Source organism: Acomys russatus, chromosome 27, assembly GCF_903995435.1.
Source record: "Acomys russatus chromosome 27, mAcoRus1.1, whole genome shotgun sequence".
Classification (NCBI taxonomy): Eukaryota; Metazoa; Chordata; class Mammalia; order Rodentia; family Muridae; genus Acomys; species Acomys russatus.
The window spans coordinates 15688192-15716117 of NC_067163.1; the positions used below are offsets into that span (position 1 = coordinate 15688192).

Genomic DNA, 27926 nt, shown 5'->3' on the forward strand with positions numbered 1-27926 from the left:
ATTGAGAGGGGAACATGGGTAAATAGGAAATGAATTAGAGGCAGGGTAAATTTTACACAGCACATTATATGCATACATGAAATTCCCAAAAGTATAAAAAGGAGAAAAGGTAGCACCTTCAATGAATAGTGCTGGCCAACCTGGATATCTATATCAAGCACTATTAAGTCAGCTGTTTATCTCTCACCTTGCTCAAGTAGAGAAACAAATTCAAGATACAGACATTGGTGAGGACTGCCTCAACTCTAGGCACTCAAGGAATAAAGCCAACTGCCACACCACTCCCCGTAGATTCTGTGTGACAAGTTTCACAGACTGAGGCATTAACTTCAAAGGAAGGAGGTTTCCTGGAATTGGTTGTGAATCTCTTGGCCAGAGAAAAATATTGAGCTGTAATTCTCATGGCAAATCATTAATTCTGTTCCTTTTTTAAAAAATTTATTTACAAGATGTTCCTGATAGGCTAGGCTGAGATTTTCAATGAGAAACTTAGATAAGAGACCATCCCTTGAGATAGAGTCATTAGCCATGACCTTATTTCTGTGAGAACCAGCACTTTACTTTACAAATCGCTTACAAAATAAAGCTATGATTGAAAGTTTTCTCAACAATAAAATTTCATATGGCTACAAGTGTGTAATCGAAAGTGGGCTTTGATATATGGTTAAGGGAACCTTAAAAAGACTTAAAATAGTTTAAAATCATACTTTGAAGATTCACAGTAATATAGGTTACATATTACTCACCATGAGAATTTTTAACCTGTCCTTGGAATTAATGTCATTTGCCCTGGATGATTTTGTACTTTCTTTGTCAAGTAATAATGACGTTCCTTGTTCTACCTATGATTGTTTCACTACACACACCTTCTGTGTTTTACCCACAATGCATCACTAGACACATCTTTTAAGAGTTGTAATGCTTGTTTCATTCTGCATAAAAATCCTTGTTTGAGAGCTGTAAAACCACACTCAGAATTCAAACTGCCTCTGTTTTTGCTTTCTGTTTGTCATCACCTAATCTTTACATACCTACTTCAGGGCCCTCGTCCCAGGGACCCCCACACCCGGCTGGGTGGTCCGTGGCAGCCAGAGTACTGCAGACTCCTTTGATAGAGAGATATCGAGTTAAAACAGCAAGAAGGTAAGAATCACGGGACATTCACAGTCCAAGAACAGAGGCTTGCTCCTGGCAGTATTGAGTCAGATGCTAGAAAGTAGAGGTGTTAAAACCTCAAAGAAGAGTTTGACAGAATTTTATAACTTTGTACTAAGTGTCAGTCCCTGGTTCTCAGAGGAAGGAAGCCTGTCCTTAGAAAATTGGACAAAGGTAGGACAAGGGACGAGGAGATTTTTATGAACATGATGGCCCTAAACAGGTCCCAGCTCAGGCATTTTCATTATGGGTACATATTAGAGACCTCCTCTCCGAAAAGGCAGAGATGGCTTTCTTTTTTTAACAGAAACAGCACCCTCAAAGGATGGGGTAGTTCCTCTGAGGACGGAAACTGAGTCATATAATACTTCCTCATCTACTACTAATCTCCTCAAGGCACAATCAGGGGCCGATGGGTTGGATGATGAGGAAGAACCAGAATATGATCTTAGTAAAGAAAGGAATCATTTTCATGATAAAAATCCTTTTAGGACAAAAGTGGATGATATCTTTGCCTCAGCTATTGCCCCTTCCACCTTTAAAACAAATTCAACTAAGTTTGAAAGGAAGATGCCAGCGAAAATGGAATTTTTAGGGGCTATAAAAGAAGCCAGACAAAGAGGAGACTTGTAACTTTGTTTTCCAGTAACCATTTTCAAAGGAGAGACACCCAAATGGGAACCCCTTCCTTTGAAAACTCTTAAAGAACTTCAGTATTCTGTTAAGAGTATGGAGACAAGTGTTCCATACACTTATAGATTGTAGAAATGCTGGCTAACATGTGGCTAACTCCTTATGATTGACATCAGACTGCAAAGTCCACTCTTAACCCAGGACAATTTATAGTATGGAGGACTGAATATGGAGGGAGAGCAAGGGAAGTGATTCAAAATTTATCATTCAAAAAAAAACAAGATAGATAAACCCACTATGTCAATACTCTTAGGTAGAAAGGATTATGCTTCTCCCACCCCCCAGGAACAGGTTGGCTTAAAAAGGGAAGTACTAAAAGAAGTTTCCAAGATAGCTGTAGCTGCTTGGAGGAGACTCCCTCCTATAGATCATAAGACAACTGTGTTAACAAAAATTAAACAAAAACAGGATGAACCTTCTGAAGACTTTATTGCTAGATTGGAAAAAGCATTAGGCAAGATTCTTCCTCCCTCTGAGGGCTCGAACATGCTATTGAAACAGCTTGCATGAGAAAATGCCAATATTCTTTGCCAGGAACTAATTAGACCAATCAAAAAAAAAAAAAAAAAAAAAAAAAAAACCAGGGACTGTACAAGATTACATCAAAACACGTATGGATGCCTTACCAGCAGTGGTCCAGGGAATGGCCTATGCTACAGGGATACAACGACAATATTTTCACGCCTATGTTCTGAACTTAAAAGGAGAAACAAGTCAGAAAGTGTCATGCTTTTCTTATGGTCAACAAGGACACATGAGCTGTGACCGTAAAAGACAACAACACAACAAACTTCAAAAAATGAAAATAAGAAAAGCCAACCTCCAGGACTGTGTCTTCAGTGTAGAAAGGGAAAGCATTGAAGGAAAGAATATAAATCAAAATTTCATAAGGATGGAACCCCTCTGAAAGATGAAAAGACAAAAATCGGAATGAGGGGCAATCCCTCCACCCACCCACCCCCCTCCAAAAAAAGGACAAAACCAGGAGACAGGTAAAAGTATACTGAATCCTCTGAATCCTCTGGCTCCTGAGTTTAACATCTTAATCTTAACAAAAACAACCCCAGGAAGTACAGAGTTAGATCTTACAATAGAAGAAGATTATTTACTTTCTCTTTATGAAAGGGTGCAATTAGTAAACACAAGATTCAAAGGGCCACTACCATCTGGCACCTTTGGTGTTATAATAGGTAGAAGATCAAATTATTAAAAAAAAAAAAACTTTAAAGTACTTCCTGGAATAATTGATTCAGATTTCCAGGGAAAAATAAAAATTATGATTAAACCATTAAAACGACACAGTTACACAGGAATCAACAGGTAGCTCGGGCATTACTGCTCCCTTATACACAGCTTCCCAATCCAATATTAAAACAGACTAGAGGGGGCAAAAGGTTTGGCTCCATAGAAGTGGCAGCCTGAACTCAACAGATTACTAGACAAAAACCCTTAAAAAAAAAAAAAAAAAAAAAAAAAAAAAAAAAAAAAAGCAATTCAAGGATTACTGGATACAAGAACAGACAGGCCTTACATTGCAGGAAAGGACTGGCCTGTGACATGGCCTATAATACATACCACCTCTACTGTGATAGGACTGGGGATAGCTTCCAATGTAGCTCAAAGTTCAAAATTTTTAAATTGGGTATGTGAAGACAAAGTGAGTACTTTTCAACCTTACATTATTTCCTCTTTACCATTCTCCTTATGAGAAAGAGATATCTTGGGGGAAAATGAAAGTAATATTAACAACTGATAAAAAAATGAAATGATCAACATTTTTATAGGGGTTACTGATGAATTATATACAGATAAAATTTCATGGACCAATGATGAGCCTGTTTGGGTGAATCAGTGGCCCCTAACTCAGGAAAAGATATGGGCTCTAAAACAACTAGTGAAAAACGAATTACAATTAAATTTGGAAGCAGCTAGTGACACCCAGAGCCAAGAGCAGAGAAAGTGTGGGTGTGTGCTCCCTGTTCTCAGTGCTCTTTCTCCACTTTTAGTGGACAGGAAATGGTACCCTCCCTCCCCGTGTAGTGAGGGAGTCTTCCAACCTCAGTTAACACAATCAAAATAATCCTCCCCAGGTGTGAGCAAGGACCAACCTGATCTAGATAATCTTTCACTGTGCCTCCCTCTAGGTGATTCTAGACTGTGTCAAATTAACAGCAGAAATAATCATCATGATGCCTAAGTTAGACTAAAGTACCACCGAAAAGTAAAGTATATGAGCCAATATCCCTAATAAAAAATTGATGCAAATTTTTCAATAAAGTCAAAAAGTGATTGCTTACACCTGCAATTCCTGCAAGTGAGAGCCATGGGGACCCTACTGCTTCATCATCCCACAGGCTACAATTGGAAGTATGCACTACCATAGACGACAGAGAGAGAGTTAGAATTGCAGCCCTCAGGTCTTCAGTAGATAGAGGATAACTGGCTGATTGCTTTCATATTGCATCCTGTGAGGCTAGAGACAGGCGTGTTTGTGGAAGGACATATTTTTTATCTAATTATTTTAGTTTACTAACTTTAAGTTCTTCTAATGCCCAGAAAATTAAAATAATGCCATTTTACATTAATAATCCATATCATTTCTCTTTTGATTTAAGTTATAGTCTCATTTGTATACATTTTATGTGCTTTTCAAAGAATCATCTTTTGTCTTTGTTTACTCCTTCAGTTATTTTTCTTGTATAGATTTGTTTCTACTCTTCTTTCCATCCAGTGTCTTTGAGTACAATTAACTCATCTTTTTCTTTGTTGTTAGGGTTTTCAATAAATACACATATTTTATGTAGTAATTTCCTCCAAATTAAACATTGTTCCTAGAGGGAAGATTTTCTTTTTTTTATGACTCAGGAAGTTGTAAAGATTAAGACTTAAGATTCAGGAAGTAAAAGAACTTACAAGTCTCAAAGTCCCTAAAATTTACCTGACACAAAGACTCCTCCCTCCCCCAAGGTTATATGAACAGTAAGGACTGCTGAGGAACTGCCCACACATCATGTGTGAAGAAAGAGCCAGGGTTCCAGGTTTCACTAGTCATCATCAATGTTGGAGTCAGCTTTTAGTGATACAACTAGAAGCTACCATTAAGTCATTTTTTAAGTCCTGTGACTAAACGTTTCGTTCATATTCCTGTAAGTCACTGCAGTAAGTTCACCATTTTATCAAACCAGGTTTTAATAGTATCATTACCTTGGTCTGTCATTGGTTCCTTATGTGGGGCAAGCCCACATGTATTCATCCTCCCCCCCCCCAAAAAAAGTTATCACACAACATATATTTCCTTGTAATTCAAATAAAAATCTGCCAGGTTTTTGTAAATTGTAAAATAAAATTGACAATGGTAACTGCTAGTACATAACAGTATATCTCTTAATTTTCTCTCAGCTTAGTAATTCATCTCAAGATTTTGCTGAATATACCACCATGCTCTATAGCCTCATGCTACAATGATAGAGAACTGAAAATAGCCGTAGATTCTTCATGAAGTAGTCTCTCTTCCTATATTCTACCTGTTGTTTTGTAAGGGAAACTTTTATAATTGACGCAGTTGCCTAATTCTTACGATTGATTTATTTTTCCTTCTCTGATGTCTAACTCTATTTTCCTAGATGGAGTAAAGAACAAAACTGATAGCAACTCCAAGGATGCTCCTACACTCGTTTATTTGAGATAATCTCGTGACTATGCATGTATAAGGCATCCTTGCCAGACATCTTTTTATATGACGGTAACATGTTTTCAGGATATAGATTCTTCTTTCCTCAACCCACAGTTGATAGTCTCATGTGTGCTAGCATGGAAGTCCAACCATCATTATCCTGGACAGATCAGTGGGAAAGGCCAGGACTGCATGCAACCATGTTTCGTTGCATACTATTATGAAACAATCTATGACGGCAGCCACAGAGATCATCAGAAAGAAATGTGTGTGGACAGTACACTAGCCATTTTCAGCAGTCATAAAACCCAGTCACCACAAGTGGCTAATTGTATCATCCCATGCTTACCTTCCTTCACTGGGAGTCAACTTGGTGTTAGTCCCACTGTTTTCCAATGTAGATCTGTAAAAGTGATAAACTTCATTTTAAACTGGAGAAAACAAAATCTCAAACACGAAATACGAAGACTATTGTCCAAGGAAACAGCATGATTCACATACATGAAATGTAATTTTCCAGTGTAAACAGGTGCCATTTATGCACTGGAACAGTCCATTTACTGATATTTTCACTTATACTATTGACCTACATCTATATAGGGAGCCCTATCTATGATATCCCTGAGTCATTAAGTGGAATTAAGGCAAACTCATGAGCAATGTGCAAAAAAAATCAAGCTAATCAAAACATACTGCCCCATAAATACATAAAGTTTTAACGTTTCTGTGAATCTGCCAAAATAAGTTTGGATTTCAAATAATCTCTAATAATCATATAACACATATTTAACAAGTTTGAGAATTTTTGTTTTATGTGTCTATCTAAGCAATATCTGTGATTTAAAATTTTATGTTAAATCACTTTTAATTGAGAGGCTAGCAATGCTTATGTGGGTAAATGTGTGTTTCAACCAACTCACAAATGATAATTCACAACAAATGACAACAAATGGCAAGCATTTCTTGAATGTTTGTGAAAGAAAGAAAATATATGTTTGTGTGCCTGTTCATGTATGTGTACTGTGTGTGGTGATGTCTTTTTAAATCACTCTACAGCTGTTGGGGTGTCCGGGGACACAGAGTCCCTCTCTGACCCTGGATCTCATTAATTCAGCTGGATTGCCTGGGCAGCACCCCAGGGATCCTCCTCCTGCCTCTGCCTCCCAGGTATTAGTATTACAAGGACAAGCCACCACACTCAGGGTTTTAAGTGGGGACAGAGCACACAAACACAGGCTTGCATGGCTGCACGGCAAACATTTTCCTCACTGAACCATCTGCCCAGCTCAGTGGCGAGCATTTCTTTTTTTTTTTTTTTTTTAATTTATTCTTGTTACATCTCAATGTTTATCCCATCCCTTGTATCCTCCCATTCTTCCCTCCCTCCCATTTTCCCATTATTCCCCTCCCCTATGACTGTTCCTGAGGGGGATTACCTCCCCCTGTATATTCTCATAGGGTATCAAGTCTCTTCTTGGCTACCAGCTGTCCTTCCTCTGAGTGCCACCAGGTCTCCCCCTCCAGGGGACATGGTCAAATGTGAGGCACCATAGTACGTGAGAAAGTCATATCACACTCTCCACTCAACTGTGGAGAATATTCTGACCATTGGCTAGATCTGGGAAGGGGTTTAAAGTTTACCTCCTGTATTGTCCTTGGCTGGTGCCTTAGTTTGAGCAGGACCCCTGGGCCCAAATCTGCCTATTATATTGTTCTACTTGTAGATTTCTAGGACCCTCTGTATCCTTTTATTTTGCTATTCTCCCATTCTATTTCTAGGTACTAGTTAGTAAAAAAGTTTACTCTGTTTATTAGATACATTCATAGTTCTAGGGGGGAAAACCTGGTATTTTTTTTTCTTTTTAAACATGTTTTTTCTTTATCATGGAAAATACTTCCATTGGGTCTTCCTATCAATTCTAAAAAGGTAAAACCAGAGGAAAATACTATGGCTAAATACTATGAGGTAAACACAGGAGTGCAACATAAAGTTAACCATCTCTGTAACTGGTTCCAGATAGTAGGGCTATTTTACTTACTAAATATATGTTCCTAAACACTTTGAGTACATTGGAAATCCTTCTTCATTTCATGCCTATAGAGTTACCGAAAATCACTACAAGTATACAGAGGTCACATCATTTGATCAAGATATCATAGTTTTGCTTGTAAAACTTGAGACTTAAAATGAAGTCTTCTGAAGTTAAGTATCATTCGTCCTGTCTCCTGTCTCTCAGTCCGACACTATTAACAGTTCACTCAGTTACTGTGTGAAATAGGTAATATAGAAGTTTTAGACAATACATTTAGGGTTTTAAATTTTGTTATATTACAATTCTTCATGATGCTAGCCTACGTATGTGATAACATGGCTAATTGACAGGGCCAGTAAACTAAGAGGCTAAATTTCCTTCCAAGACGCTTACAGCAGCATTGTCTTCTTCACGGATGCTGGTGATAACCTGAGTGATTTGGGGGATGGAAATGCACATAGAAATCAATCCAGTTTGCAGTGTATATCTGTGCCTCTCTTTGTATGGCCTTACCTATAATCTTATTTTTAATGAAGAAAAAAATTTTTGTCTTAACACATTGATACAACAATAATAAGTATATGTGCGTATCTAACATATACCTGTTGCTTTCACTTCCTTCTCTGTCACATAGCTGTCTCAGCTTCTTTTGATTTATAAGTACAGCTGTAATAATGAAAACTATGGGTAGAGATATATAGAAAATGAGCTGAAGCTGGTGTTTTGGAAGAATACCAGAACTTGGATGAATATAGCTTTTACCTAGAATGGAAAACACCAGTTTTAAATTATGTCTGAGATTTTACTAACCAAATGGAAAGGCAGAAAAGACATCATCACCAGGATTATGCCCTGACACCAAACATCTCATCACAAATACTACGGTATGAAGCATAAATTGAGGTGTTAGCTCTTTTTTAAAATCAGTGTTTCCCTTTTGAGATTATAGTCACCCCATTTCCTTTTCTCTATCCTCCCTTCAACCTCTCTCATGTCATCCTGGTTTTCTTTCAAATCATTCCCTCTTTTTTATTAATTACGTGTGTGTGTGTGTGCGCGTGCATGCACACATACATCCTATTAATTATTTCAGTGCGTGATAATTTCTTATAAGGGCCTGATTAAGTTATTTAGGGTATACTTAAAAATAGGACTTAGGTACTAACTTGAAACGTATTTCTGATCAAGGGTTACCATATTTTTCAGACCATAAGACCCATCTAGTTTTTAGACCAGAAAAACAGCAATCGGACCATAAGACACACCCAATTCTCCTCCCCCCCACACACACACTATTGCTGGGGGAAAAGTGCCTCTTACGGTTCAAAAAGCACATCTAAATAATACACCACCATTTAAAATGGCAGGCTTGTGCAACTGACCCTCTGGTGTCGAAGGCCAGTTTCGACAGGGCAGCGGAGACCGGGAAAGTGCATGTAGAGTCAGCAATTAATCATTCAGCAGACTTCTCTGTGAGTGTCTGGGGCCAATGAGGAAGAGACCAGGGGGAAGACTCACACACTTGCACACACATATTTGGTAGATGAAGCAAAGCAGGCTCCAGCGACTGCTTATTTCTGTCCTAGGCTTACATATCCTCTAAAGCAAAGCTCTGTACATCAGAAGAAAAATTACCTCATGGCCATAAAAGCAATTATCACAAAGACAACACAATAGCTATTTTTATGTTATAGGGCAATGAGGTGTTAACCAAGAAACAGCAGGTCTATTCTATGTCTTATTTTGAAGTCTTGTATAGTTATTTGTGGCTTTTCTTATCATGGTGCCCACTGAGACCCCTGATCTCACCTCTAGGTCTAACCTTGAATGAATGTTTTTTGTCTCGATCATAAATCTGTCCCAAGACTGTTTTTCTTCCAATTTATATGCTTGTGGCACAAGAAGGCTCACAGAACTTTCTATGCGGCTTTTGCTATTCTGCAGGAGGGCTTTACATTACTTGAGTTGAATCACAAAATCATCAATTCATCTAAACAGTATTATTTCATGAAAGTACATCTTAATATTGATCTTCAGGAAATTTGCCCAACAGAGTGGGCTAATACCCCAGACTACTGCAGGCAGTGAGGGTTGCCCCACAGCCTAGTCACCCCATGCCAGATATATGAGGATTACAGAGATGACAAGCATGGGAAGGCACAGCAGCAGAAGGAGGCAATCAAGAGACAATGGCCCCTGGTGGCCACGCCTCTCCAACGTACACCCATTGCAGCAATGCAAGATGGTGGACCATCTCCAGGAAGCTCCCTTGCTCCTTGAAGTTCTCTTTAAATGTCTCTTGCCACTCTGGGTTTTTAATAGCCATGTGGCTGGTTAAAAGCCACGCCCTGTTATCCCCATCTGCTCCTTCTTAGAAGCTGTGCCCTGCTTTTCTCCTTTCTAGATCTCCCTGCCCACGTGATCCCTTTCATTTTTTCTGGTACCTGTGGTTTTTCCAGGTTATATACACACCCCCAAAGATCAGAGCTAAAAACTGCAAATACACAGGACATGCAGTGTTTGTCTTTCTGAGTCTTGGTTATCTCACTTCACGTGATGTGCTCTGGTCCCATCCATTTACCTGAAAACTTCGTGATTTCATTTTCCTTTTGAACAGTAGTCTACCGTGTACATGCACTGCATTTTCATTATACATTCAACAGCTGAAAGACATTTAGGCTGTTTCCATTTCCTATATACTGTGAGCATAGCAGCAACGGGCAAAGTTGAGCATTGGTGGAGGAAAATGTTGAAACCTTCAGGCCTACACTAAGGAGTAGTATAGCTGCTTAATGTGGTAGGTCCCCAGAATTTGAGGGTAAGTCACTATTGCTAAAGACACCAGACTCTTCAGATATAGCATAGAGCTTGGAAGAATAGCATTGGATTTTATCCAGAAGTCTCTTCTGTGAGGACTAGCTGTTATGGTACCAAAGGAACTTTGCAAACTCCCAAGAGAAAGAAAAAGCAACCAGTGGTTCTCCCCTATGAACCACAACAGTGACCAAAATAACAAAATATCTCTAAAGGTACAACAGTGGCACTAATGTCTGGGAAGTAATCAGTCCCTGTCTAACTAAACACAAGGCCTGTTTCATAGAAGAAAAATCACCTATGGGACTGTAAGCCTACCCAACTACCCATGGCTGGGGAGGCTCTGGAACCTGGAGTTCAACCTACAATTATCACTTTCCAAAACCAGTTTAATCTCTAGCTGTGTCCTTAATACTTATCGCCGTGCCCAAAGATAAATAAAGCTCTTACTGTACACTCATCAAAGAAGCTTCTTTTTGGAGGTTGGAGACTATTACAGAAAGCCACAATTTGTCAAGATGCAGAAAATAGACAACTGTATGGTACCCAATCTATAACACAATGCACACTATTAACTCGTTCTATTATTCAGATTAAATGATTACATTTATTTGATTCAAAAGCAATTAGTATAGAATAATATAAAGTTCAAATACATCTACTTTCACATATATTGTGAAATAAATATCTGTGCGTGTGTAGCTACCGTTATATATCATATCTCAAATTATTACATTTTTATTTTAGCCTGGCATTGTACATCCTCTTTTAAAAGCTGGTAATCTTATAATATCCATAGAGAAGTTCATCCAAGACAGCCAAGAGCCCATGGGAGGTCCCCAAAAGAAGGAGGTAAAAGACTTCCATAAGTGCCCAGTTATTTTAAGTGAGCTGAACGCGACTACTAGCTCAAGAACTCTTAGTTTTCCCAGCCTCGTCCATGCTTGTTTCATCTCAAGATACTATTTGGGCATAGTAGAAGGCAGACATCAAATAGGAAATCTCCACAGAGTACCTTTACAGCAGGAGAAAAAACACCCAATTTTTAAGTCAATTGGAAGAAAAGGCAGCCTGGAAGATTGCAAACCAAAACAAAAAACAGCAGAACAACTGATGCTGTCCTGAAGCAGGGCTTCCGGAGACAATGCAATGCCAGCAGCTGAGGTCAGCTATTCAAAACATATTAAACGAATTCCTACATTAAAATTGTTGACACTGGGCATGCTTTTACCTTAGTATGCAATCTCGGTACTGATAAGAAAAAAAGAAAGAATCTAAGAAACTGTACAGCCCATTTTCTTTTAATCTTATGAAAAGCCCTATTTGTTACACTAGTTCTTATGTAAAAAAGACTCAGACCTTTAATTTCTCCTCTTACTGTTACATTTATTCAATAAGGTCTTAAGAATTCTAACCTGAAACATAATATTGGTGTCCATCATCTATGCTTCCAAATTGTCCTTTCATTTCTTTACAAAAAGGAGGGTTATATCCTTTTTCACAGTGGCAATGTTCAAAATTGTTGCAAGTCTGGAAAATTTAAAAAGAATAATTCAGTACCACATAGCACTGCATTCTAGGAAATTCAGTTTAAATATACAAACTCACCAAATTTCCTCTTATAACCATCCCTACTTTACAGAGTATAGTTAAGCTTCTGTGGCCACATTGGCTTTTTTTTTTTTTTCTAATTTTTCAACTTCCCCACAACCACACCCAAGTATCACAACTACCAGAAGCATCCAACTAATTATCACTTAATACTTGCTGGCTTCATGGGGCATCCCAGACTTGAGCAAAGCTAGCAATGGCTTTCTCACATCATTTTTTACTGTCTCTTGCCTTGCTTCTATATGGGCACATGGGAATACACTCCATGTACATTCTCCACTCCACATATTCACCAAACATTTTACAAGTTCAGAACTATCTTTTGAGGCTAGTGTGGCCAGAGTTACAAATTATAATGAATATAATAAATATGCTATACTCATATTTATAACATGTGATATTATATATATTTTAAGTAGATATATTAGATAACATATGACATAATAAAATATAATTCTAAGTATATAATATGATATATTATACCAGACACAATAAAAGTGGCAAAAATTCAAGTCAGTTGTAATGTCTTGCTTATTGAATTGTTAAAGCCATACTGCTGAAATAAATACTTACCCCATGTTGATTGCAGTCTCTAGAAGCACTGCATCTGTCAGAGCCTGTTAAATATTTAATTTCTCTGCACTTTGTTTGCAAACAGTACTAAAGCAAAGCAATATAAAGATAAAAATAAAGGCAGTCAGACCATGAGACTGAAAGCACAACCAAACACAAGACACTTTTAGGAGAACCAGAATTCATATTACCTATAGTTGGAATTCAAGTCTATGAGAATACAGCCAAAGAAAATGGTAATTGTTATTATACACTGCAGTGAGCTTTGTGCCTTGGAGACTAAATCATGCAAAGGCATTCGAGTCTTATTTTCAAATCATCTATCATAAGAAATCCTCTTGGAAGAGATAAAGGGCTGGTAGGAGATAATAACCATTTCGACCACAAGTGTAAAGGAGGCTGTCTGTGTCCTCAAATGAGTGAGATTGCTACAGATATGTCATCTTTGTAATTATCTATTATCTAAGGTAACTAGCACATAAAATCAGTATCAGAAGTGGGGTCACTGCTGGTATAAAGTTTTTTTATAGGCCTTTAAAAGTGACTTGCAAAAGGGCCATGGAAGATCTGGGAGCTGAAGGCTGGGATCTAGAAAATCCCTAGGATGTTATAGTAAAAGCTGAAAAGGCCATTCTGGTTGGAATTTTGAAGCTCAGCATGCTGAGAGGAATGTGGGCAGCGGGGACCTGGCTCCTTGGGTTTTAAAAGACGGCAGGGACTATTGCTAGGAACTTGGCTACAGGCTCCTATGATATTCTTACAGAGATTCTGGCAGCATTCTGTCCACTTTTGACAACTCAAATGAAGTTAAATTCTATAGTAACAAACTAATTATTTTGGTAGGAGACATAGAAAGACAAGGCCATTCAGGCTGTGCTATGGTTACTGTTAACTGCACCCTGGTTAAAGTTAGAGAGAGGAGCAAGCATAATTGGAAAATGGGCTGTTTTTCAGGCAAGGTGTGGGTTTGATGTTACAGACAAACCCAGGACTGGGAAGCAACTTCAATCCTTAAAGATTAGCATCATGAAGCTGACATCTGTTCAAAACTGGCATAGCAGAAAAGGTTTCCTGAGGGAGAGACCCACCCTTCAAAATTTTGATCTTGTGAAAATTCAACTTTATTTGAAAAGAAGAAAACCTAAGCATAGAATGTAAACGAGAGGGTTTTCTTCTCAAAAACACGTCAGGCCAGTATTTCCCTAGGCCAGTGTATCTGTGGTCCAAGAAGGTTAGCCTACATCTCAAGCTGGCAGCAAAACTTAACAGCATCGTCCACATAGCACGATTTTTATGGCTGTTCTGAGTGCAAGACTGAGGGGCATCAGAGACCTGTTCTACAGCCACAGAGAGCAGGAAATGCTAGGCAATGTGAGGTGTGATCAGACTTATTATGGGAACCATGGAGAGGTCATTGCAAGAAGCTTTAGACCCTAAGATAGAGGAGACATCCAGATGGCACATATGGCTACAGGTATAGACTGGAACTGGCTGGAGAGAGGGGCTGCGTGTGCTACAGATACAGAGCTGGAGTAGTGAGGGTACCAAAACCCTTCAGATGCCATTTGTTTCCATCATGGGTGCCAGCTGCTCAGTGGGCAGCTGCAAGATTTGGTATTTGCTGGGCTTTTTGTCTTTGTTTGGTTCAGAATTTCCCTACTATACTCCCAATCCCCATAACTCATTTCTGAAATGGGATATTTATGCCACTGTAAACTAGAAGTGTATAGGTTTGTTTTGTTTTGTTTTTTAATGTTATTTGGGTGATGGGTAAGAGACTGCCTGTCTCAGAGGAGACTCAGCACTTTCACTTTTAAACAAAATTGGAATTGTAATTACTAGAGAGACTTTTGAAGTTGGACTGAGTGCATTTTGCACCAGAGTCACTGATGAGGCAAGTCTCTGGTTGTATTCCTGAAGGGGTGTCTGCATTTGTGTTGAAGGAAGAAGGTAAGACCTACTCTGACAGTAGGCTGAATAGAAGGAGGAGAAAGGGAGTTAAGTATGCACAACTCTGCTTCCTGACTACAGGTGCAATGTGACCCACTGCCACCTTGCCTCTTTCTTGACATGATGGACTATGGAGCCGAAAATGAACTCTTCTTTAATTTGTCCCAGTCAGATAGTTTATCACAGCATTTTTTTTAAAAAAGGTAACTAACACAAGGCTTACCAGCAGGAATGCAATGATTATTCGCCAGATACTAAGCTTTAAACGTGAAATGCCACTCTGGCATAATAAAGTGTCAGAGATAGGGTTTCCATTGCTATGAAGAGACACCATGGCCACAGCAACTCTTATAAAGGAGAACATTTCATTGGGGATGGCTTAAAGTTTTAGAGGTTTACTCCATTTTAATATCTTTTATTTAATCACTTTACATCCTGATCCCAGCCCCCTCTCTCCTCTCCCTCCAGTCACACCCTCATGCCCCATTACCCTATTCCCCCTTCTCCTCCTCCTCAGAAAAGAGGAGGCCCCCAAGGGTTACTAATCTACCCTGGCATTTTGACACAACAGAACTAAATGTATCCTTTCTCACTGAGAGAGATCTGTATACTGTATTAGCCCATTTATTGCTTGATAATGTGGAGTTTTGCTATTTAACTTTTGGAGTTTCTTATAGGTTTTAACACTTGCAGGTACATTCTTCAAGAATTCCAAGTAATTGCAGCCTTGAGATACTTGTATCGTTGTATGTAGCTTCACTCTTCACAACAGTTCAGGAAGGACTATCTTAGTTACTCTTCTCTTGCTCTGATAGGGGGGTTTTGTTGTTTTGTTTTTAGGTTTTCTTTCTTTCTTTCTTTCTTTCTTTTTTTTTTTTTTTTTTTTTTTTTGGATTCACAGCTGTAGGGAAATCAGAGTCCATCACATGGTAAGGAAGCATGGCAGTAGTCAGGCATGATGACTGGACTATGCTCAGTCTACAGTTTACACCATAAGCAGGGAACAAGAAAGGAAATCTGACAGTGGCACCTAAGGTGCTGTCATGGCTCTTCAACATTGGGGTGAACTTGGTACCACTAAATTACACAACTCTGGTTGGTTAAAATGACAATCTTTGTTAAAAAGCATTTTACCGCAATGAAGAAATTGTAGAAGATAGAGTGCTTGATATAGTGTCAAGATGAATATGACCACAAAAAAAAATTTTTTTTAATCAACTTAAAATATCTCAAATTACCATTTCAGGGCCACAGATAGTGCCATCTTCTACGAAGGTTTCATCTCTTTCCTCCATGTACCTATATGTTGTAGGTGTCTGCTGAGGTATCCTCCCGCCTTTATACATAGCTACACACACGTCATCTCGTATGTGTGCATAAACAGCAGATATATTGGCCTTCATCAGTAACTTCTTGTATGGCCATGTACAGACTAACTTCCCACACAGAACATCTCTGGAAGCGTAATGGAAAACACCTCTTAGCATTTATCTAACCAAGAAGCTGATAATACAAGTTAGCAACTGAGGTTCCGCATTAGCAAAATCAGCAACTGTAGTCCTGCCTTTTCAACCTTTTTATTTCTGTCTACACAATACGAAAAGAAAATTTATTCTTCTTTAACTTAGTATTCATCTAAATTTAAAATAATATTGTCTCACTGGGGTGAAGAGGGTGACAGAAGGACCGGTGTGGGGAGAGCTGGGGTGGGAGGACTGGGATCGAGAACAGAAATTGGTAAAGGGGGCATCTCTGGGACAGGGCACATTCCCAGAAGTCTATGAGGATGACCCTAGCTGAGACTCCTACCAGCAGGGGTTACAGAGCTTGAAGTGGTGACATCCTGTAGCCAGGTGGGACCACCAGTGGAGGGAGGGCATAACCAACCCACCCATAAAACCTTGGATCTAAAATTTGTCTCAATTACAAGAAGTAGAGGGTTAAAAGATAGAGTAGATATTGAGGGAACGGCAAACCAATGAGTGGCCCAACTTAAAACCCACACCATGGGAGAGAGGCAACCCCTGACACTATTAATGATATTCTGCCATGCTTGCAGTCAGAAGGCTAACATAAGTGTCATTTGAGAGGGGCTGGAGAGATGGCTCAGAGGTTAAGAGCACTGACTGTTCTTCCAGAGGTCCTGAGTTCAATTCTCAGCAACCACATGGTGGCTCACAATCATCTATTGTCAGGAGCCATAGGACCTTGCCTGACCTGCCCCAGTGGCTGAGAGGCCCTGCTGGCTGAAAGCCACAGCTGTCTGCATACTTGAGATAATTATTCTGCCTGGCAACCACAAAGATCCAGCCTGACCCTGAGAAAGAGAACATTCGGTGTATCGCGACTTCTGAATAATCGCCCCACTCCACACCTGCTGTCCTTGGGCCTGGCCCAGAAGATTTTGTAACTTTCCACTGCATTCCTTCCTACCTCCCGCCCTCTCAGAAGCTCACTTTAAATTTGGATACCCCCTTACAATAAACGGCCCTCGACAAGCAACGTTTCCCTGGGCCCATGTCTCTCTCCCGCCCAATTCTTTATTCACAGATCGCGACCCTCCTCGCCACTCCACGAATAACTGAACCCGCGGGTCAGGGACAATCTATAATGTGATCTGATGCCTTCTTCTGGCCTGTAGATGTGCATGTAGACCACTGTATATATAATAGATATTTTTTAAATGTCATTTGAGAGGCTTTATCCAGCAGCTGATGGAAACAGATGCAGAGGATATGCAGAGCTGAGGGAGGGGTTGTGGAAGAGAGGGAGGAAGGATTGAGGGATACAGAGAGGCCAAGGATTCCACAAGATGACCGACAGAGTAAACTAACCTGGGCCCATCAGGGCTCACAGAGACTAAGCCACCAACCAAAGAGTACACACAGGCTGGATCTAGATCCCTTACACATATGTAGCAGATATACAGCTTAGTCATCATGTGGGTCCCTTAACAATATGAGCAGGGGCTGTCTCTGACTCTGCTTCCTGCCTTTGGATCCCTTTCTCCTAGCTGGGCTGCCTTCTCTGGCCTCAGTGGGAGAGGACGCACATAGTCCTGCTGCCTCTTGGGATGCCAGGGTGGGTTGGTCCCTTTGGGGGCCTCCTTTTCTTTGAGAAGGAGGAGAGGGGAGATTGGGGAAGGGGCATGAGGGTGAGACTGGAATCAAGCTGTAAAGTGATTAAATAAATAAACACAATAAAACAAAAAAATAATGTCTTACTAATTTAAATCTAGGTCAAGCCATTTTTCTCCATAAAAACTTTAGCATAACTTATGGCTCTTTTTTTTAATGAGGCAATTTAGAAGTAAAAAAAAAAAATGATAATCATGACATGCTTATAGCTCTTTTATGCCTTGTTCTAACTACTGAAATTTGGACAAATGACCATTGATTATCAGGTTTTTTGTAAGTAAAACAAGATAATTTTTATTTGTTATATTCTGTGAGGTATATCACACTTACCATAAATATATAATATTATATGTGTCTATAATCATATAGATATAACCTATGTAAACAATGTCTAGTTCACTATAACCATCTGTAGAATTGTTTCCAGTTTTAACATTGTAGACACTGGACAGATGTCCCCATAGCATGGGACAACAACAGTTCAGTTGAGATAATGTAACAAAGGAACTCTGGCAAAGTACCCCACTGTGGCTCACACAGAATACACTTTCGAATTTGAGAATCTACAGTCTAAACAAAAGAATAATTTTCAAAATACATACTGAAAGTGACAAAACTTTTCAACACAGTTGCCAAATCGATCACCTTTGGAATTCATCTCTTCGTAGCACCAGAAGGGAGCCCCTCTCACACCTAAAGACAAAGACAGGAAGAACTAAGATGGGCTAGGGATTCAAACCACACTGCAAAACCGACAGAGTCGGACTGCAAACTGCAATGTGACTCCTCAGCATCAAAACGTTGTTGGGACTGAGATACTTACAAAGAGATTTCTGGATTCTAAACCAGCCTAGTACACTGATCAAAAAATGGATGGAGGGATGGAAGGAAGAAAGAGTAATGGGCTTAGATGCTCCATATTTTAAAAGAGAGAGGCAAATGTGGTTCTCTTTATTCCCTTTGAATTGTTTTCTTTCTTAGTTCTTTATTTACTGGGAAGATGCAGTTTATTCTTTATAGTAGAGTCAAGTGCAGCCCAGGTTGAGCTTCCCTTCTGGGCTTTGTACTAGAATCCTCATGCCCATGCCCTTATACCTGGTAAGCATAAAAGAGGTATTGAATTTCCAAAGTACAAAGGACACTATAATTCACCTACATCAACCCACACACATGTGGACAGGGCGAGGGGTTGGGAGGGGGGGGTGAGTAGTCATGGCTAGCCTTAAAAAAAATAGCAAAAATTCAACTACCTATACCAGCTGCCCCATCATTTTGACTTTAGGGTTTAAGGGTTGGTTGCATTGTTCAAGTCAGTCATTTGGTATAAGAACTGAGATCTTTGCTTTCATTGCTAGTCATCAACAAGAGACCCCTCTCTTCAATTAACGTACAAGTTTTCATACCTGCAGGGACTGATCTATAGACATCACCTCCAGAGGGACATGAACTATGTATAGATACACATGGGAAATAATCTACTACTGCCACTAAGTTTTTTCTTGAAAAGAGCCTTCTCTAAAAAGAAAAAGAAAAATTAAACAAACAAACAAAAAACAGCAATGAGTTTTTGTTAAGCCTGTCCCAATTTATGGATGCTGTAAATCTAATTTAGCCCCAACCCATTAGAATCTGGACAAGGATTGAATGGTACAAAACTAAAACTAAAAGGGATAGGCAGAAATTCATGAATTTGGGTTTTTTTTTTTTTTTTTTTTTTTTTTTTTTTTTTAGAAAAACTAACAGCAATCCTCCTGCATCAGCTTCCTGAGTACTAGGATGACAGTACTCAAGATAAACACAAGAAGTATTTATTATGCATGACTAACTGAGCTTCTTAGTAGGAACAGCATATTGGCTTCACAGCATTGAGAACTGCCCTGTAGAGACTCTGTGGCCAGGACACCCTACCATCCCATCCCTGAGCCAGAATGCTTTGAACAGTCAAATGCAGACTGCTCTAAGGCAGCAGCTCTCAACCTTCCTAACTCGCAATCCTTTAATACAGACCTTCATGTTGTGGTGACCCCTGACCATGAAATTATTTTTGTTGCTACTTCATAACTATAATTTTGCTACTGTAATGTAAATACCTTTGTTTTCCAGTGGTCTTAGGTGACCCCTGTGAAAGGGTCACTCGGCCACCCTCAGAGGTGCAGCCCACTGGTTGAGAACCACCATTCTAAGGCACTTCGTGGATCCCCCCACACACACACTTACACAACACTTATCACCTCCGCATTTTCTTTAATACCCTTTTCCTTCCAGGTTTTTGTGGCTGAGGATAACAACCGGATGGCTTTGTTTCCTTGATTACTGAAACACCACAGCTCTGATGTACCCCACTTCCACTCCCAGTGCCCTAAGGCCAAGATTTTCTTTGCTCCTCACCCACCCAGAAGACTGACAAGAGTTTTATGGATATAATTTTCCTGGTGTCCTAGGGGCAAGGAATTAGGGCTGCTGAACAACAGCTTTTGTATGTCTGCCTCGATTTTTGTATGCTTTGAACTCGGGGCTATCTAGAGCTAAAGTACAAGTCAAGAAGAAAGTTGACTGACAGCTGCTCCCAGGAACACTTCTATGTAGATCCCGGCTCATCCCAGCTGTGCCGTGGATTATCATGGCTCTTCAGACTCCAAGATGCACAATGTTGGAGATGTAACTAGAGTCATGTACTGTATGAATGTTCTCGAAAGAGACCGTGAGAGTGAAGTTGGTGGGGATGACAGTTCTTGCTTAGCTCTTCCTTTTCACCTTGCCTTGCCTCCAGCAGGTAGAAAGTGTGCCTACATAGCCAGTTCCAGGCTGCCCCAGACTATGGGAGAGGCTTCCTTAAAAAGACAAACAACCACACAACTGTGGAGAATGCCCTGTCCATTGACTAGATCTGAATAGGGGTTCAATGTTTACTGCATGTATTGTCCTTGGTTGGTGCAGTAGTTTGAGCAGACCCCCTTAGCTCCAGATCTGCCCTTCATGTTCTTCTTGTAGGTTTCTAGGACCCTCTGGATCCTTCTATTTCCCCCATTCTCCCATACTTCTCTCACCTAGAGTCCCACTAGGAAGTCCCTGCATCTATTCCAATCCCCTGGTAAGTGAAGACTTTCATAGGACATCCCTTTTGGGCTAGTGCCCAATTATAAGTGAGTATATATCATGTGAGTCTTTCTGCATCTGTGTTAACTCACTCAGTATGATCTAGTTCCATCCATTTGTTCACAAATTTTGGTATTTCCTTGTTTTTAATAGCTGAGTAGTATTCCATAGTGTAAATGTACCACAGTTTCTTTATCCATTCTTGGACTGTGGGACATTTAAGCTGTTTCCAGGTTCTGGCTATTATGAATAAGGCTGCAATGAACAGGGCTGAGCTATGTCCTTGTTCTGTGGTGGAGAATCTTCTGGGTATATTCCAAGGAGTGGAATAGCTGGAACTTCAGGTAGCCCTATTCCCAGTTTTCTGAGAAAGTGCCATATTGATTTCCAAAGTGGTTGTACAGGTTTGCACTCCCACCAGCAATGAAGGACTGACTCTGACATGAACTTTGGTGCCTCATATTGGCTGCTTCCCCTTGGTGGGGAGGCCTGGTAGCACTCAGAGAAAGGATGAGCAGGCTACCAAGATGAGACTTGATAGGCTGTGACCATCTGGTGGAAGAGGAGGGCCCCTTCTCTCACAGACCTAGAGGAGGGGAATAGGGTGAAAGAGGGGAGGCAGGGAGAAACGGGAGGATACAAGTGAGGGTATAACAACTGAGATGTAAACTGAATAAATTAAAAATTTGTTGATTCCAAAAGAAAGATAAACAACCAAGTAGTGCTGGCACTCGCCTTTATATATACATATATGTATATATATACATATATATAGTTTGTTTATTTTTTCCAGATTTTTCATTAATTCATTTACTTTATATCTCAATAGTTATCCCATCCCTTGAATGCTCCCATTCCTCCATCCCTCCTGATTTTCCCCTACTCCCCTCCACTATAACCATGACTGAGGGGGGCCTCCCCCCCCCATATATGCTCATAGGGTATCAAGTCTCTTCTTGGTAGCCTGCTATCCTTCCTCTGAGTGCCACAAGGCCTCCCCATCCAGGGGATATGGTCGAATATGGGGCACCAGGGTTTGTATGAAAGTCAGTCCCCACTCTCTGCTCATCTGTGGAGAATGTCCTGACCATTGGCTAGATCCGGGTAGGGGTTCGAGGTTTACTGCACGTATATTCCTTGGATGGTGTCATAGTTTGAGCAGGACCCCTGGGCCCAGATCTGACTGTCATAATGTTCTTCTTGTAGGTTTCTAGGACCATACAGATCCTTCTACTTCCTCATTCTCCCATGATTCTCTCACCTAGAGTCCCAGTAAGATGTCCTCCCCTCTGTCCCACTTTCCTGATAAGTGAAGCCTTTCATAGGACATATCCCTTGGGCTAGTGTCCAGATATAAATGAGTATAAACCATTTGACTCTTTCTGCTTCTGGGTTAACTCACTCATTATGATCATTTCTAGTTCAATCCAATTGTCCACAAATTTTGGGAATTCCTTGTTTTTAATAGTTGAGTAGTATTCCATACTGTAAATGTACCACAATTTCTTTATCCATTCTTCCACTGAGGGACACTTAGGCTGTTTCCGTGATCTGTAGGCCGCTTGTGTGTTCATATGCATCTCCTTCAGATTGGGAAATTTTTCCTCTATGATTTTGTTGAAGACATTTTCTGGACCACGGAGTCAGGTGTCTTCTCTTTCCTCAATGCCTATTATTCTCAGGTTTCTTCTTTTCATGGTGTCCTAGATTTCTTGGATGTTCTGTGTCAGGAACTTTTCAGATTTAGCATTTTCTTTGATGGTTGTTTTGAGTTCTACAATTGTATCTTCAAGTCCCGAAATTCCTTCCTCCATTTCCTGGATTCTGTTTGAGAATTTGTTGGTTGATTTCTTCTTTATAGCCTTTCGGTCATGTTTTTCTTCTGTGTGTTCCTTTATCATAGATTCCATTTTGTCTTCAGATCTTGAAGTGTTTTATTGATTTTCTTCATCTGTCTATTTGTATTTTCCTAAAATTCTTCCAGTGCCTCTCTATATGACTCTTTTATGTGCTGCACCTGCTTGGTTGCATCCTCCTGCAGTTGTTTGCAGATTTCATTCATTTCTTCCATTATCATCTTCCTTACTAAGGACTTGAGGTCCTTTTCTTGTATTTCGATTGTGTTTGGGTTCTCCAGGTTGTTTTCTATGGGATAGCTGGGATCTGGAGGTGCTGAGCTGTTCTGTTTTTTGTTGTTTGCGTTCTTACACTGTCCTTTAGACATTTTGCTGTTTCTATTAATGGAATGTGGCTTCTGGTTTCCTTCACTGGTTGTTGAGAGTTGATACTTGGTGATGTGCTCTTGCCTGTGGGGATCAGGGAGTTCCTCCCTGACACAGGCAGGTGACCTAGTTTCCACTCCTGGAGACTTTGATCTACACCTTAGGCTCTGGGCTGGGTCAGCAGAAGTAGGCTTCTGACTGGTCCCTTTCACATTAGTGTTGTTATTCAGGCCAGCTGTTATGGGGTCTCAGATCGAGGCTGGCAAGCTCTGGCTGGGCAAGATGTTCCCAGTTGCCTGCACTTCCCTCAGACCTGTAGTCCAGACCTCGCCTGGCTCAGTCCCACTGAGCTATATGTGCCGTTTAAACCAGTGTATAGACACCTCAGGGGCGTCCAGCCTTTCCCAAGAAAGTGGGAGATCCTGCTGGAGCTGTGTGAAGTGTCCAAGCTGGGCTCTAACTGCTCAGATCTGCAGGGTCTGTCCCCTGGGCTCTGTTCCAATGTGGGCCCCGCATGGCCCCTCTGGCTGTGTGCTGCTCACTCTGAGCTAGGTGGACCCAAAGCAGCTCAGTATCCTGAGCTCTGTTGCAACGTGGTCCCGATTTGGCACCGCGGGTTGCGAGTGCTCTCTCTGAGCTAGGTGGACCCAGTTGCCTGTGTTTCCACGCAGCATGGGGTCCTCAGCAAATTTGCATGGGGCAGGTGGATGAGCCCAAGGGCAGCTTCCCCTGTTTCCCTGTGACTTCCACAGGCCAGGGGCTCCGGTACCGACCCACACACTGAATTTGGGCTTTATCTGCCAGCTGCAACCCACAGGTGGGTTCCGTATGAGCGTCCGGAGAGTGGGTTCAAGGCCTCCATGGACTGTTACTTGACCTGGGGCCAGGCCTGCCGGTGGTCTGTGCTATGTGGGACCCCACTCACCTAAAGTTCTCTGGATTTAATAGTCTGTGGCTCCATTCAAGTCCCTAGTCTCCATGCAGTAGATCAGATACAGTGCTTGCTGGGTGCCACCATCTTGAGGATCTCCCAACACGCGCCTTTAATCCCAGGACTTGGGACACAAATGTAAACAAATCTCTCAGTTCCAGGATAGCCAAGGCTACACAGAGAGATGCTGTCTCAAGAACAAAGCAACCCACCCCTCTCTCCCCCCAAAAAATCACTAGACAAGAGACATTTACTCTGTGGGCTTTATACATAAATGTCCTTCCACCCCATTAGCCAGGCTACCATGTGAGATGATAAACAGAAGTGTGCAGCAGATGTCTGCACTTAGTGGCATGAACCTTTCCTACATGTGGCCCTTTTAGGGGATTCAGAACTGAAATGTAGAGCAAATTTAAAAAACTTTTTAATCATCAGTATGGACACCCACTCTGATGTCAGGACATCAGATATCTGGTATAGGAAGCAGATAAAGATAAGCTGAGACGGTGCCAAGAAAAACAAAAACAAAAAAAAACTGTCACTAAAATATAACATAGCTCAATAAAATAATTTCTGGCTGAAAATAATTTTTTTTTGGTATGAAGTTGAAACATGTTGCAGCCTATATGGGCCTGCATGAGAATACTCTGGGCTGAGGTTACAAGAACAAATAACACACTGAAGAGCTAGAAACCTGTATGAATTCCATGATTAAAAATTAATTTGTGGGAGCTGTCATACAGATACCAGTGGAAAGAAAGAGGCTTCATTCTCCAGGCACTTTTCCTTTTAATAATCAATTTACTGAACTATTTACCCTAGCTGTTGTTTATAATGTTTTCTCCTGCATTTACTCTCTTAAAAGAAACCCTCAAAATCTCAGGCAGGGGCTGGAGAGATGGCTCAGCGGCTAAAAGCACTGGCCGCTCTTGCAGAGGGCCCCGAGTTCAGTTCTTAGAACCTATGTGGAGCCCCACAATTGCCTGCAACCCCATTTCCAGAGGATCTACACCCTCTTCTGGTCTCTGCTTGCACTGGCCACGTACGTGGAACACATACATAGATTCAGGCACTCACATATACACATAAAATAGAGTCGATCTTTAAAACATTTTTTATAGTCTCAAACAGTAATAGAGATGGCATAAGGGTTTTCTTTGATCCACCTCAAAGGGAAAAAAAAGGTAATTGTGGCCTGACAGTCCTGCTAATCACAGGAGCATACTTTAGCCTGAGCATTTCTAAGAGCCTTTACCATTCAGACGACTTTGCCAGATTTCCTTAACACCAATGATGCTATGAAAGGGGAGACAACTCAGTCAGTAATGGGCTTTCCTTACACATGTAAGAACTAGAACTTGCATCTCTGGACCCACATAAAAATCTGGGTAATTCCAGTAATGGCAAGATGAAAAGGAGTGGCCAGGACATCCCTAGAACTCCCTGGCCAACCAGCCTGGCCTCTGTGGCTGAATTCCATGTCACCCTTCTTTTCATGTAAGTGTGCTATAAATGCATCATATATTTTTCCCAGAGACAAACCTTTTGTCGGAATATACGTTTTTGTTGGTGGTAATGTTGGGGTTGATGGTGGTGGTGGTAGTTTTTAGAGACAGGTTTTCTCTGTATAGCCCTGGCTGTCCTGGAACTCTTTTTGTAGACCAGGCTAGCTTTGAACTCACAGAGGTCTTCCTGCCTCTACCTCCCTACTGCTGGGATTAAAAGTGTGAGCCACTACCCCAGCCAGCCCCATGATGCTTTTTCTAAGCATCATACCTTTATTATCTCTTGTCTCAAGGAAGAATTCAGAATGAAATTTCTTCTTCTCAGCTAGCAGCAACTACATTCATTTGGACAGTCTTTTTTTTTTTTTTTTTTTTTTTTTTTTTTTTTTTTTTTTTTTTTCATGCAGCAAGAAATCCAACACTCAAATAAGCAACTGAATTGTCCACTGTCAGAGGACCCATTGTTCCCTGGCAGGCTCTCAAAATCCCCACTTTGCTCTACTAGGTACCCAGCTTCTTTAACTAAACCTTAACACCACGAATCTGATGTAACGCAGCAGGAAGGTAAGGCTCTACTCGCAAAGTCTTCCTTTTACAGATAGGAATCCAGTGTCAGTTCAGGGGGGCTTTTTGTTCTCTCATGAGAGCAGGGAAATGAGTTACCTTTGAAATGAATGGTTTCCAAGCAAGACTTTAGCCATTAATACATGATGCACTTTTCCCCCCTCAAAACGGAATAATGGGCTTTGGGATAATCGGCCTTTAAAAGAGTGTCATGCGTCTTACCCTTTCCCAAGAGTTTCATACATTGTTTTTCAGCAGTCCGACAAACTCCATTGTAGCAGTAGCCTTCACCTGATCCGCAGGGCTGTCCATTACGTGAGTATGTGTCAGGCACACAATAAGGTTGGTCCCCATTACAATACTCCACAAAGTCACATTCATCTACGGGCTTTCTACAAAGTACATTAATTGGTTTTATCTAGAAGAAAGCATAAAGGATTACATTCAGGGATGATGCTTCTCTCTCTCTCTCTCTCTCTCTCTCTCTCTCTCTCTCTCTCTCTCTCTTCCCCCCCCCTCCACCTCTCTCCAATTTCAATTTCCATCTCCCCCCCCTTTAAGCTGTTAAGATAAAAAGGAAAAGTCTCTGGATGGTTTTGAATGAAACTTGTCATAAATTCCCATTACTGAAGGCCTCCCATAGGATGGTTATAGGAGAGGACACAGAACAACATGAATGTGTCTAACAAAAAAAAAGTTTCCATAGTTGAAGTCAAGGAGGCCTGGGAGTCATGCCCACTATCCTAGGCTCAGGAATATTTGTTCATACATCTGAGCATATGTGGATATGGTTGATTCAAGCAAAAGGTCTCCTTAGGTCTAGCAATGGCAACTAATTTGGTTATCTACTACAATACTTGTCCTAGCGGGACAGACTTAGTACTAAAGTTAAGATGATATGAATAACTTAATCAATGTTGTACTCATTTTAAAAAGGATTTTATTTATTTTATGTATATGAGTATTTTGCCTATGTGTAAGTATGTGCACCATGTGTATGCCTGGTGCCCTCGGATGGCAGAAGAGGGCATCAGGTTCCCCTGAGACTGGAGTTACACACAAGTTATGAGTCAACATGTGGGTGCTGGGAATCAAATATGAGTCTTCTGTGGGACTCGCCAGTGCTCTTGACCACTGGGATGTCTCTCCAGCCCTGTGAGGTGATTTCTAATGAAGGGAAAACTTCTCGATATATACACAATATGCCAGAATTTTTTTTACAAAGTTAATTTTCTAGGTTGTATTTTTAGCTCATCTGTTGTTGTTTTTTTTTAAGGGGGGGGGTCTCTAAAGGGAAATAGTAAATAAATTATCATCTGAGAGAAATAGCAAAGAATCACGCTAAACATTTTCTAGCATTTGGTTCGGTCTTTATCTCCTTGTGGTCTCCTTTGAGAAGGTCAAAAGCCATGCCATTGGTCATGTGAAAACAACTCACAGGTGGAGCTTGGTGTTCTTGGGAAATACTAATGGTCGGAGTGGGGTATCTCTCTAACCTTTTTGCCTACTTGTGGGACCCTTTTCCTCCTATTGGGTTGCCTTGTCCAGCCTTGACGTGATGGTATGTGCTGGGTTTTATTGTAGCTTGTTATGCTGCGTTTGGTTGGTGTCCCTAGAAAACCTGATCGTTTCTGAGAAACAGCAGAGGAGGGTAGATCTGGCACAGACAGAAGACAGTGGGACAGGGTCGGGAGACTAGAGACAGAGTTGGGAAACTGCCATCTGGGTGTAAAAAAAAATTTTTTTTAATTTAAATTACTTTTTAAAAAGAACTAGAAGTTCAACAAATCTCAAGCAGAAGACCATATTGATACATATTATCATCATCAAATTATTCAACATCAGTGATAAAGATAAAGCTTAAGGTAGAAAGTAGAAGATATTATGTGCAGAACAACAAAAATACATATAATTACAAGTTTGTCAGTAGAGACAGTTCAGGCAAGAAAACAGAATAGCCATAACCTAA

At 40.6% G+C, this 27926-nt stretch overlaps 1 protein-coding gene across 1 annotated transcript in view; it reads right to left on the reverse strand.

The window, feature by feature from the left end:
* LOC127209822 (disintegrin and metalloproteinase domain-containing protein 5-like) overlaps positions 1–27926 on the reverse strand; it is a 65900-nt gene that overhangs the window by 14991 nt on the left and 22983 nt on the right. Inside the window, exons 14-21 of the mRNA XM_051169464.1 lie at positions 26180–26375; positions 18242–18332; positions 15741–15957; positions 12553–12639; positions 11784–11898; positions 9806–9808; positions 8157–8316; positions 5871–5924 (exon numbers count right to left, since the gene is read on the reverse strand). Coding sequence (XP_051025421.1) covers positions 5871–5924; positions 8157–8316; positions 9806–9808; positions 11784–11898; positions 12553–12639; positions 15741–15957; positions 18242–18332; positions 26180–26375 — 923 coding nt within the window. The remainder of the gene's footprint in view (positions 1–5870; positions 5925–8156; positions 8317–9805; positions 9809–11783; positions 11899–12552; positions 12640–15740; positions 15958–18241; positions 18333–26179; positions 26376–27926) is intronic.